This window comes from Polypterus senegalus, chromosome 3, assembly GCF_016835505.1.
Source record: "Polypterus senegalus isolate Bchr_013 chromosome 3, ASM1683550v1, whole genome shotgun sequence".
Taxonomy (NCBI): Eukaryota; Metazoa; Chordata; class Cladistia; order Polypteriformes; family Polypteridae; genus Polypterus; species Polypterus senegalus.
In genome coordinates, this window is record NC_053156.1 from 38,675,526 (window position 1) to 38,689,894 (window position 14,369).

At 39.3% G+C, this 14,369-nt stretch overlaps 1 protein-coding gene across 1 annotated transcript in view; it reads right to left on the reverse strand.

The window, feature by feature from the left end:
• LOC120525034 (solute carrier family 2, facilitated glucose transporter member 4-like) overlaps window positions 1-14,369 on the reverse strand; it is a 105,782-nt gene that overhangs the window by 13,100 nt on the left and 78,313 nt on the right. The window contains exons 5-8 of the mRNA XM_039746978.1: window positions 13,039-13,154; window positions 10,223-10,385; window positions 3,946-4,133; window positions 771-875 (exon numbers count right to left, since the gene is read on the reverse strand). Of these exons, the coding sequence (XP_039602912.1) occupies window positions 771-875; window positions 3,946-4,133; window positions 10,223-10,385; window positions 13,039-13,154 (572 nt within the window). The remainder of the gene's footprint in view (window positions 1-770; window positions 876-3,945; window positions 4,134-10,222; window positions 10,386-13,038; window positions 13,155-14,369) is intronic.

Sequence of the window (14,369 nt, forward strand, 5' to 3'; positions counted from 1 at the left end):
TTGGTTTCTGCCTTGTGCCCTGTGTTGGCTGGGATTGGCTCCAGCAGACCCCCGTGACCCTGTCTTTGGATTCAGCAGGATTGAAAATGGATGGATGGATCTTCCATTGCAATGTTGTCTTTCTAATTGCTCCTAGGCGATCACTTTATGTGCTTTAAAAATGTGAGCAACCTAAAATTTCCCTGCATAGATGGGGTTCAGGAAAGGCAACAGCTGCCAATGTTTTTGTACAAATTGTTTTTCAGGTAAAGCCATTATTTTTTGTGAATGTTCAGATGAAGATGCCATGTTATTTTCTAACTCTCTTAATCCGGACCAGGGTTTGGTTTTGGTTGTGGTGGTGGAAGTGGGGACCTGCAGGAGGGATTGGAGACTATCCCAGCTAGTATAGGGTGCAAGGCAGGAACACAACCTGGACAAGACCACCAATCAATCACCAATTCACCTAACCTGCATGTCTTTGGACATTGAGAGGAAACCTGAGCACCTAGAGAAGCCCATGCAGACATGGGGAGAACATGCAAACCAAGATACAAACCCTGGTATCCTTACTGCTTGGCGGCAGAGCTACCACTGCACCACCGTGCTGTCCATGTTGTATTCAGCACAAAGTTAATGTCAGCTCAGGACTGTGTGTAAAATAAGGCAATTTATACATTGTTATTTCAGCCATTTCTCCAAAAGATCTTATCTGATGCTCATTTCAGCATTCTAGGTGCTGTAGCTTGGCTTCACTGCTGACACAATTCGTTGACCGAGGACATTCTTACCGATGCTATGGTGAAGGCAGTGTTCACAACACCCACTCCTATTGTAGCATAAACTGGGCTTCCCACTCCAGCCTTCTCAAAGATGTTTGTTGAGTAGTAAAAGATCTGTTGAAACAAGATGCTATCATTCAGGCAATTGGACTGTTTTACATAACACCATTAAGAACATGCATCATTACAAGAACATTTTATAAAGCATATATTCCATAGATACAGTATGACATACATAAACTGAGAAATAGAGTCTAAACTGAGTAAATGCATACATTGCAGAAATGACAGATTACAAGAGGAACAAGTAACTACCTGTAATAGGTATCTATAACTGCTTAATAGTCCATAGTCCAGAAGTTGCCAACAGAATATCCTTGACAGGGTCCCCCATATATTTACATAATTTTTTTTGAGGTCCAGATGGAAGCAGGTTCACATGATTGTCTTTTAACACTAAATTGCCGTAGTTGCTGATGGGGTGTTCTTATGCACAGCCATTTACAACCTAAAGCAATAAGCACGGTTTTTCAACTATGAATGTCAACATCAATAACAGGTCGGACTGGTCTTGTAACACAGAGGAACTCTATAGGAAAGGGCAGAGCAGACTCTCTTCTTAGGAGTGTGGTGTGCTGGGCCGGTAACATCACTGCAAGAGAGGCCCACCGAATCAACAAGCTAATTCATAAGGTAAACTCAGTTATGGGATGCACTCGGGACCCCTGGAGATTGTAGTGAAGGAGAGATTTAAAACAAACTGAGTACCATTATGAACAATGCTGCCCATCGTCTCCCTGACACACTAACACTGAGGACTATCAGCCAATGAATTTATCAGCTGAAGTGTGTCAAGAAATGTGGCTGGATCTCCTATATGCCAACAGCAATACGCCTTTATAGTGCCTCACTGTGGCTGCCAAGTCAGATGTTTTCTTTCTTTTTGGTCTTTCTGGTGTGCAATTCAGAGGTTTTGTTGTTTGTCACAATATAATAAAGATCTATCTATCGCCTTTCATTATCTATCTATTGCCTTTCATTATCCATCCATCGTCGAACCCGCTGAATCCGAACACAGGGTCACGGGGGGTCTGCTGGAGCCAATCCCAGCAAACACAGGGCACAAGGCAGAAACCAATCCTGGGCAGGTTGCCAACCCACCGCAGGACACACAAAAACACACACTGAGGACAATTTAGAATCGCCAATCCACCTAACCTGCATGTCTTTGGATTGTGGGAGGAAACTGACGCAGACACGGAGAGAACATGCAAACTCCACGCAGGGAGGACCCGGGAAGCGAACCTGAGTCTCCTAACTGAGAGGCAGCAGCGCTACCACTGCGCCACCATGCTGCCCCGCCTTTCATTATCTATCTATCTATCTATCTATCTATCTATCTATCTATCTATCTATCTATCTATCTATCTATCTATCTATCTATCTATCTATCTATCTGTGTGTTCACTTTACAAAGGTTTTAAAAAGAACGTTTCAAAAGATGGAACTTAGAGATCTGAGCATTGAAGACATCCCAGTATTAGAGGGCCGTCTTTTACATTTTCCAGGTCACCACTAGGTGGCGCTGGCTGAAAGTGGATATTAATCTGTTTAGGTTCAGTAAAATACAGACTGATCTTCACTTACAAATGATTTGATGAGGGAACACATTAAATGAACAGTTACATGGTGTCAGTGTGTATGTGTAAAAAGCTTCAACAGCCAAGACATTTTTCTTTTTTTTGTTTACTTTATTTTTTTCTTTTCAGTTGCTTACATGGGCCTTAGTGCTCTATGAATTAATATAGACAACTCAGCTGTAATTACTGCTAAAGATAAAGTTATTTGAGGATAGGTAGTTTGTAATTCTACTACGTATATGCTGGCATATTTTGCTGTGTAAATTGCTACACTGAATTTGTGCTAAATACGTACTTGCAAAGTCAAAAGACAAACCATAGCAGTCAGTGTGGTAGAGAGTATTTTCCATTCTAAAAGAAGCAAAGAATTCCTTTGGAATTACAGCATTGAAACAATTTGTGCTATCTTGACAAAGATGTTGTAACAATGGGATCTGCAGCAGTTGGTACCAAACGTTTGAAGAACAACTCCTAATAAACTATAACTGAAAGCATCTACTCTCTAGTAGAAAGTAATCCGCACACTGCATGATGCACACTTCTTTTTAATTTCAAAAGCCAAGAGTTTAGAACTTGCTGAAAGTACAAGTGAGCCAGCGGAGTTCAAGAATTACAAATTATGAACAGACGAGATGAAGAGAAAACACGTTCAAAGTGATAGCAAGGTGAAAAGGTGAAGGAAAGAAAGATCCAAAGAATACCGCTTCATACGTAGGACATGGATGGGGTGACCTCTCAGACTAGTTAGCTCATCTTTATTTATAAAGTAGCTCATGTGATTGCAGCAACAGGTTAGCTTCAGAAATGCACAGAAACATTACATCTACCTATGATTAAAAACGACTCCCAACTCACTGGATAGCACTGAAAATGGAGTCAGAATTTAAAATAAATAAAATAAATAATAGTTATTGTAATAATTAGTGAAGCTGGTGACTGGCAGGCTAGCTGAGTCCACTTTGATAAGATCTACAGGAAGGGTCTTAGAAACGGTACTTTTGTCTCATTTCATTTTACATTTGAACAGCAATGTAATCATAAAATTTGGTAGCAAGGCGACTTGTGGTGCATTTACCACAAAGTTTAAGCTGTAAAATGTGAAACCAAAAGTTGTATTATACATCAGATCAATAAACCATTATACCATGTACCTCAGCAAGCATAATCTCAAGGCACCTTATAAAGAAAGGACAGTACTCTCAAAATGTCGAGCAAGTAATAGGAAGGTAGGAGAGCTTCTACTATCAATCCAAACATAGTTTTTTTAAAGCTGCTTTTGCCAGCAACACTGCACAACAATGGACCCAGCTCTGAATTGGACACAAGTTCATCCATCACAGGGCACTCCAACATATAAAAATATTCCTCCAAATTAAGCCGACATAAAACATTTGTAGAAAGGATATGCAAAATTCAGACAGACAGAGACAGAGCTGAGATTTGCACCCAGGACTCTGGAGCTGTGAGGCAGTAGCACCAATCACCATGCTGCTGTGCCATCACCAGTCATATCATAGATAGGAGTACAATGGAAATGTACTCACAGCATTGACTCCAGAAAGCTGCTGAGACAGCTGTAGCACAATGGCAATAATGATGGGCTGCCGATACTGTGGGGAACGAAAGAGCTCCAAGATAGAAACCTTGCACTCCATATCCATTCTCCTCTTCTCTTCCTTCATTTCAGTTAGATCATCACTAACGTCTTGCTGTCCAGTGAGCCGCTTGAGGCCTGAAGAGAGGGGCAGGGAAGGAAATAATGCAGAACACATTATCAATTTGCCAGCTATTTAAAACAATTCAGTCCTGTGAAGTCAGCTTAAAGACAACAGGCATTATCTCCTTCACACTATGGGTACATTCGCTCATACTGTAATATCTCAAATTACTGCATTTAGCATGAAGACAGGTGAACTGCATAAACTGAGAAAATGACCTTTAGCTTATTACAAATCAAAAGAATTAAGAAGGAGGTTATTTGTTGATACAATGCGTCATTATAGTCCATGGATCACTTTTTCTGTCCCATTAGCATGGTGGTGATGTCCCCTCTTATCTGCTATGTTGAGTTATTATATACAAGACATTAAGCCTGTTACAATAACGGCCGCTAGAACAGTAGTACATAAACATTAGTATGAACAGTCTATGTTAAATGGCAAGGGACCTTGCATGTGGCTGTAATATGTGTCACTGTATTGTGTGCCTTTAATTTTCTCTCTCAGTAATATTGGTTTGTATTTCCGTAAAATGCCTGTAATTTTGTCTGACAGTAATACAGTGGAACCTCGGTTCACGACCATAATTTGTTCCAAAACTCTGGTTGTAACCCAATTTGGTCGTGAACCGAAGTAATTTCTCCCATAGGATTGTATGTAAATAAAATTAATCCGTTCCAGACCGTATGAGCTGTATATAAATATATATTTTTTTAAGTTTTTAAGCACAAATATAGTTAATTATACCATTGAATGCACAGCATAATAGTAAACTAAATGTAAAAACATTGAATACACATCGCGTGCGTGTCTCTTAAGCGCACGCCTCTGTGTGTGTGTGTGTGTCTGTCTGTCTGTCGGTCGGTCGGTCGCGCCTTTGTGTGTGTGTGTCTCAAGCGCACGCCTGTGTGTGTGTCTGTCTGTCTCTCGCCTGTGTGTGTGTGTGTGTCTCTGTCTGTCTGTCTGTTGGTTGCGCGTGCCTTTGTGTGTGTGTGTTTGTGTGTCTCACGTGTGACACACGGACACTGGACGCACACAAGTGTTTTATTAAAGAGGATTTTGTATTACATGCTAAAGTTAATGTGTAAGCGGTGTCACACAGACAGTGTAATAATATTATTACTAAAATATAAAAATAATAATAATTTAGAAACCAATTGTTAAAACTAGAAATGATAAACTCTCAAAACCTGACAGGTCAACTAGCCTGGGGAAATACAGGTGGGCTGAGGTACAGCCTAGACTGGAAAGGAGAGGTCAAATTTCTGACAACCTTCCCCTTCTACGAGGAAAGACTGGGCAAAAATGGGTGCTCAATCTATCTGAGCCGAGTTGTTCTGAAACAGGACTGAAAAGAAGCAAGGAGTCTGCTTATCCCGCTGGCCCAGGACGTACATCAAGGAAACCAAGATGGACATAAACACAGGGTAACAAAGAAACTCTCTCTCACTAGCCATATTGAGACAGGCCGTGCTGTCTGTTTATGCCGCTTCATTCAAGGGCCATTCTGGACCAAGCTGGGCGAGACCAAGACAGAAGTCCACCTGGCAGCCTAAACAAAGTGAACTGGCTTATACTCAGGTTGTATTAATATTATTTTGCCAATGCTCACATTGTACTTTCTTTATTATTTTGGGCATATTATCTATAATGCATGGTTTATAAATGTGTTAAGCTTTTCTCCGGCCTGTTCAGGTAACATATAAGGGCTATAGCAGAAGTTTGGGAGCATTTCGGTCAGGTCTATATAATAAAAAGTAGAAAGGGGAGAATATGGTCACCGTAAGACTCTACCATGACAAAATAAGTGGCTACAGGTGGCACATTGAATAGTCTCAGTTCTGTTATCATAAGTGTCTTCCTGCAGTGTTTGCAGGTTCTCCCTTTGTCCTTGTGGGGTTTCCTTCAAGAACTTCAAGGCCCTCTTCTAGTTCCTGTGACATCAGTTTGTTTAATCTGGCTCCTGCACAAGACAATGATGACGGAATCTGGGAACTTCAGCAAAGCAAGTGGAAGCCCGAGCCCAGTTCGCCTCCACCTTCTTAAGCAGTCATCACCACTCACAACCGTTTTGAACCTCTCTGATCCCCCGCCATGCCTGCAAACAGTGATGATGTTGTTATGGAAAATCTGGTCAAATGCCAACTAAGCTTTCAATTACCAAACCTCAAAACCTTTGTGTCTTGTTTTCCTGGTTCACAAATGAAAGATGTTGAAAAAGGGACCCCAAAATGCATAGGACAATTGCAACAATTGTATTTCATACTGGTGTCAACGATATTCAACATTGATAATTGGAACTCCTGAAGATGGACTTTGTGTCGCTTTGTAAAGAAGAGGACCCGACTGTGAGAATCATTGTTTCTGGACCACTGCCCAGGTTAATAAGATTGGTTGAAGTGTTCAGTCAACTCCTGGACTTGAACACCTGCATGATGGCCTTTGATGAGAGGCAAAAGATCAGCTTCATGGACAACTGGGATCTTTTCTGGGAGAGGCTGGTTTCTTCAGATGTGATGGCCTGCACCCAAAAAGATTCGTCACTAGGGTTCTCTCTAACATAAAATGGATATCTCCATGCCGTTGCTGAAATTCTGTAATGTCATGTATGAGATTATCTGTGTCTGATAAATCTACTTTGCACACTGGAGATTACTGAATGGCAGCTTTGAAAGGTGCCAAAAGCTTTAGTTACATCGCACACATTTGGCATCAGAGGTTACCATTTATGCAAAATCATCCCTGTTGTATGCTTCACTATGAATAGAGCTAGAATCTATATTGCGGTCATTGCTGAAGAGCTGTCACTAACATGACAAGTCACTTTATTCTGTATGTGCTTTCCATCACTTCCTGCAATCAAAAGGAGACATGTAAACTCAGGGATGACGGTGTGTTGGCGAATAACGGCAGAGGAATTATCTCAGGGATAATGGTAAAGGAGTTAAACGGGGCTCCATTGGCCAGAGTAGCAGTATAAATATTTCTTGAAAAAAAATCTACCATATACATACAGTATTTAATACAAAGTTGACCGACTGACTCATCCACAAAAACACGATTTTATGTTTACTTAAATAAGCTGAAGTTTGATAGGATGGTACATCTTGTTAAGTAGGTAAGCAACAGGAAATGACATTTTGATACATCATTCTTTCAGGGTAAACCCCACCCTACAACAGAAAAACTAAATACCTCAAAAACGCTTTGACTGATTTGATTGATATTTGGTAATGTTACAGAAAAAAGAAAATTAGCTGACCTGTGTTTTTTTCTATTCTTTGTTGGTAATAAAATTGTACTCCGTGGGCTATTCTTAGGCAGCACAACCTTTTCTAACTTCAGTGGTGACTAAGCAGAGAAGTGGAGCGTGCAGTTCAAGCAAATGAACGCCACAAGCAGAGCAGCCCCACTATACAAGCTGAAATCACGCAGAAAAACGGAGCTTGAGATGAGTGAAAAAGAGACAAGGCAGCAAGCTGGTGTGGAAAACGAGATCTGAAGTGGATGAAGAAAAGTTAGGTGAAACTCAAATGTGGTTAGCAAATGGCCTCCTTGGATATACACTGTACTGCCTATTCTACTGTCTTCTTCTTACTCCCCATGACACAGTATAAAATACATACAAATTTAAGCCAAACTGGATTGTTGAGCGCTCTTATGTGTATACATTTCAAAGAACAGGAGGTTTGGCCTGATGGTACAATACACGTAGTACCGTGGAGAACTAAGATGTCCCCATGGATGTCAGACTAATACTCTGATTAAGAAAACTGAAATGGGGAATTGCTGGTACACCATACAGGCCACTTCAAACCCTGGAAACAACACAAGCCTTGTTGGACAGAACATTGAGGAGGTGGACATTGTGCACACAGTAGCTCACAATATTACTTCTATTCATCTATTTTCATCTATAAAGTGCTTAAAACGTTAAATTTCATTCCATGGGAGACATACATTTGCAGTCTGGAAGCACAATTCACTTCATATTGCTTTTGATCTATACTCTCCAAAACTTGTCAGGAGTACAAGATATTGGTCAAAGTTCAAATCTAACCGAAGTTTCCACTTTTACAGGATCTGCTACAGAGTGAAATTATATTTACACCCAAAATTGCCATTACTGCCACTACTCAGCTGTTTGAAATGAAAAGAATACACTTTCCTATAAAAATATGTTTTGCAAAGACCATCAACAAAAGCTAGGAAAAGCAGGAATTGATCTACGCCGGGAATGTTTTACTCATGTGCAAATTGTATGTAGCATGTTTATGAGTAATGACCTCCAGTGAACTAATAATAATTAGTACCTAGCGGTTAATATTCTACACAGAAAAGTACATGCTCATGTACATAGTACTTCTGGTACAACCGATTCACCCTTGACACTATAACCGAGGCCCACTGACTTAGGAAATTTCCTGGGTCAAGCAGGTAACGCAGCAAATTTTTTCATATATCTGATTCATTTTGAGGCCACTGCAGCCCAGGTTAGTTCATACAGAAGTCTGGCCATGGTGAACAGACACAAGAAGAACATACTATTACATCTAGTAAAAAACTTCAAAGTGGTAAAATGTACTACTTTCAATTCTTTTATGTGTCATCAACACCACAAGGGCACAAGTGGCAACTGAAACTGAAAACTTTGCTGCTTCAAGTTTTAGGGCTTTTGTTTTATGTTTGTTTCCTTTATGTCTTTATCTCAGATCCCATTTTAAACTGCAAGAAACAGACATTGTAATTTTAAAATAATAAAATGTTTCACTTAATAGCATGATTTCCTGTGGCCAATTAAAGTCTACCATGACTGTTAAAAAATATCTTCAGCTTGAAAAATGGCAAACATTTCTGGAAGAAGCAGCAGTGGTCAGCCTGTGAGGAGCTGTCTGTCAGCTGATACTCCATTATGTGCCTCTGGTCTTTCAGGATTCACATGACAATAACAGCAATGTCCAATAAGCATACAGACAAATGTAAAATAGCCCTGTATGATTTGGTAGGCTCAAGTCTGCTGTTCTAGAAAGCACATACACCTCTAAGGCAGGCATTAATGTGTTTGCAGTGCTCTGAATGAATATGAAATCATTTGCGATTTTCTTTTTAAAACTGTGTATTTGCTTTTACCTGATCCTGTTTGTGAAGCTGCACTTTTAGTGTGTTCTCTCTATAACAAGTCAGGGAGCTCTTCCTGAATAAGGTACGAGTTCCCCCTGAAAGAATTATTTAAGAAACTTTGGGGATTAGTACAAATTTAGAAAATCTGTTATTTAAATTATAATCATTAAGAAATAAACATAAAATAAAAATTGCATAACTTTTCTTGCCTTTCTGGTGTAGGTGACGTTTTGGTTTCAAGCACTGGATGTAGTAGTGACAAGATAGGCCTTGTGTTCCGCTCCTCCCCACAATAATCAAGGGCGAGTTCTCCCAAAAGTCACAATACAATTCACTCTTTCCTGACAACTTTATATAAAACATGGCAGTTCAAATCAGTTATTAAAACATGCTATGTGGTACATAATTAGATGATGCCCAAGTGTATTTCTGAAACACAACAACACTTAACAACATGTAAAGACGTCACTGTGTTGACAGCATTCCTGCTTATAACATCTTCCTGCACATCTGGATATACAGTACATTTTAATTGTAACTTTAATCAAATGCACATGTTGGCAGAAGCAAATACATATAGCTACCCATAAGCAGTTACCATTACAACCTAAAGATGTACATCATCATTCATGGCTAAATTAAATACGGTAACAGCAACATTCTTAAAATTGTGTGTCATATCATTTAAAAAATAAACTGAAGAGATTAAAAACACAACTGCTATTATTAGCAATTCAATTCGTCATGCCAAAGATGCAGTAGTAAGCTTCTTACTGTGAAGACTTTTGCTCTAATTTTCTGTCTACACTCGTTTTATCCTATGACAGGATGCTATTCAAGCATGGTTAGATAACAACTTTCTAAAAACTTCATCTAGCTGTTTTTAAAAAAAAACACTGCAGCTAACAAGGGGACAGATACACAGATTTCCCTGCTAAATCTACAGGCCCTGGAGTTGGTAGGCTACTTGATTTATTCTCACATTTCTTAGCATGGTGCTCCTCTCCCCGTATGATATAGAGGTAACGAGGGCTCTCAGGACAAAATGGCAGGAAAGTCATCTGTAGGACAGTTGGAAGTACAGTCATTCCCAGCAGAAGTGGCCATAGCTCTTCTGTTCCAAGTATACTATCCAGGCCAAAAACCTGAAAGAGAAATGTGAGATAGGGACCAAGTTACATAAACGCTGGATTATGTGAATTTCCCCTTGGGATTAATAAAGTATCTATCTATCTATCTATCTATCTATCTATCTATCTATCTATCTATCTATCTATCTATCTATAATGCATTTCATATCTATCTATCTATCTATCTATCTATCTATCTATCTATCTATCTATCTATCTATCTATCTATCTATCTATCTATCTGTGATATAGTGCCTTCTATATCTATCTATCTATCTATCTATCTATCTATCTATCTATCTATCTATCTATCTATCTATCTATCTAAACATTCTTAAGTAATCTCTCGCTGTTCTTCGCCCTAATGATAAGGTAGACAAGTCTTGAACTCATGTCATGTTTTCACAAGTGTACTTATTTTACTTTTTTCTTTGGTGGTTTTAACCCCAGCCCTAATCCCAACCTTAACCCTTTGCTATTACAACTGCTTTTGAGATTTAAAAAAAACTTGGGCAAGAGTTAATGCATGATGCCGTCTTTTAGTGGTGGAATGGCATTAAGTGCTGTTATGCTGCAGACCCACATGGTTAGCAACAGGCATTGCTGCTGACAACAATATGTTAACTTTTGAAGCGTCTCTCAAAACCTCCAGCACAATGGCACTGTAATGATATCACAAAAAGAACAACAAAAATTAATAGCAAAAACAATAATAGTAATAATAGTAGTAACTCCAAAAATTAAATAGAATTTATCAGGACAGATCCTGATGACACTGAGAGAAGGTTAACAAAATATTCAGCTTTATCAGGGCATTCCTGTTGTTACTTTTACAACCATAGTACACGTTGAGTAAGTATTCTGCACTGCGCACAATCACCAGAATTTCTAAGTTCTTAAAAAGAACTACTACAGAGGCAAGCTGAGTAAAATATCTAAAAGTATATATCTTTGGACTCATTCTAATTTTAAATATGACTCTTGTCCTGTTAAGAGAGACGACTATCTTAACATTTCTAACAGATGAACACACTCTTCACTCTATGGGGCAGCTTAGATGAACCTCATACATTATTTGACAGTCAAAACTGAAAAAAAAGCTCCAGTAGCTCAGAAAAGCTGTAGCTTTCCAGAGAGATGTCAGCTTTGCATTGTGAATCATCAAGATAACATAAAGAGAGAAGACCGTCAGATGGCTCTCTACCGCACAGCCACACTTTTTCTTTTCAATAAGCCATTTTAGATCTCCTGTCATTCCTTTGTGAGGTCTGTTCAATGAGCTCTAGACACAGTATGCCAATGTGTGACATGAACTCATTTGGCACTACATTCACACACACACTGTGTTTGAGCCTTTCCCCACTTATGAACAATATGCTGTTCCCCAGGTAATTACTTTTCTATCATGTACAGATATAACTACATCTTTCTAATATTTAGTGGTATCACCTTTTTTTTTAAATTGTCCTATCATGTGGGTTATGTAGAAAACACCATGTAAGACACAGATTATCCAAGAGGAGGTTGTGTACAGTGTATCAGTACACCAGTAATAACCAAAGAGCATTTAGACTCTTTTTCCACATTTTGCTGGGCTGCAGTCTTGTGCTAAAATCATTTAAATTTTGTTTTTCCCTCATCAAACAACAGACAATATTCAAGAAGACAGATTTCAAATGTCACTGCAAAGGATCTGAATACTATTCACTTTTATATTTTTAATGTATTTTCAAACATTTCTAAAATCCTGTTTTCACTTTGTCACTCTGGCTTGCTGAGGTAAAAAATGAATTTAAATGATTTTAACATAAGGTTACAACATAGCAAAATGTTAAAAATAAATAAATAAATAATGGGTCTGAATACTTTATGAATTGACTGCTAGATTATATTGAATTATATTAGATTAGATTAAACTTTATTAATTCCAAAGGGAAATTCACAATTCCACCACTATTGTTCAAAATTTTCACTACTATACTCCACATAATGTCCTCTGATTGCAGTTTCTTGCATTAAAATGACAGAACTGACTTATTAGGGTAGGCATTTAAATCATCACCTTCAAAGTCATGCATGTGGTTAACCCCTCAGTCCCTGTCACTGATCCAGAAAAAGCAAACACAGATTATAGATGGACGGTTTTATTATTTAACAATTATGTAAGTATAAGATTCCTTCATTCTCTTTGTTGACTGCTTGTTATATTATAGCATTCTTTTTGCAAGTCTTACTGGAATGCACAGTTCTCCAGATGTTAAGTAGCTGGCCATGAAATCTCTTGGTCAATGATTCAGGTCCAGAATTTGCACATAACCAGGTGGTGTTGCAGTTCTTTGCATCTACATCTCCCCAAGCTACACGCTAAACCTCCCCGGGTGGATGTTGACCTCAAATGGTGCTATATAAAAACATATACATGGTCTCATTTCCTGTGCCTCTGAACTAAAGACCACAACTTGTTTCACTGTGGTTCAGTCCATCTTTTCATTTACATTGGTTTACACTGATTCTTCTTTAATCTTCAAATCTTCTTTTTTGGTGGTAATGGCTGCTTTAAAAACTAAATAAGGAGTAAAATATATAATACTTATTTTCCAATTCTTATAACCCAAGTTTTTCTAATTTATTCACATCGTGCCACACTGTTACCCTTTCTAAACTGTACCTGAGCAATAAGAATGCCAATTACGATGGCAAGCTGATGCAGTGTTCCCAGTGCTCCCCGTAGCCTTGTTGGAGAAATCTCCCCTACATACATTGGGACAAGACCTGAAGCCAAACCTAAATGAAGAGCCAAAAAGGAAAATGAAAATTAATTACAGTGTTTTATTTTAAAAATGTACAGGTGCAAGAGAATCAGGAGATGCTGTGATTTTTGCTATAGTCTATGTCTATTTTCCAATCCCAGTCTAGCCAAGAGACAGCACATGCTCATTTTATTTACACAAGCGTATTCAGGTTTATTCCCACATCTGCATTTTAGGTTAATAAGCAACTTGGTCCTGCAATAGTAAATATGAACATGTAAGTGCCCCCTGTGATGAATGGTCATGCTTGTGCCTGATTCTGTCTGGAAAGGCTCGGACTCCTGCTTCACAAAATGGATAGACACTGATCCAACAAGAGGCCACCCAAGGGCTTTTAATTATTGTTTTACTTTTATTTTTTAAATTATTGCTATTGTCTTGTTCATTATTTCTCTCTGTACCTACTATTCTGTACAAAACATTTTCAACCATAGTGTAAAGATCTTTCTAGAGCATTTCTGTGATGGTAGCTAAATATACAACAGAGTGATTGGCTTCCTCAAAGACAAAGAAATGGGCTGTAAAGTGTTTGGATGCTGGTTCATTCTTCTGGGATGGCTTAATGTGTGACCTAACCTGTCATATTGTATAATATTCAGTGTGGTATGCGAGAAAATGACTTCTGATGGAACTCACTATACAAACTCATATAAAATCACATTTGTTTGTGTATGAGAGAGGCAAGTGATTTTATTAATTCAAGGAGATGAGTTTTTGGATGTAAATTTAGAATTACCTCTGTGGAGACACGTTGACGTCACCCAACACACGTTTATTTACAGTAAGTGCATCCCAAAACCCTCTCAAAGTCCCCAAAGTCCAGGCCAACCTCAAATGCCTTTCTCTTCTCTTCAGGCCGCCTCCTCGCCTCCTCCCAGACCTTCTCTTCCTCACTCCCGACTCCAGCCATCACACGAAAGGAGGCGGCCCCTTTTATAAACACCCGGATTTGCTCCAGGTGTGCTCCGGCAATCTCTCACTGACACGCCCCAGTGTGGCGGAAGTGCCGGCTGCATCCCCGGAAGCACTCCGGGTGTCCCTGCTTTTCCTCCCCCTAGCACTTCCGGGTGTGGCGGAAGTGCTGAGGTCCAGGGTCCCCAAGGGTGGTCGCCCCCACGTGGTCTGAGGTGAGCGTAAGCTCTCTTCCGGTCCTCCGGGGTGTCCCGGCCGGGTCGCCCCAAGCGACACC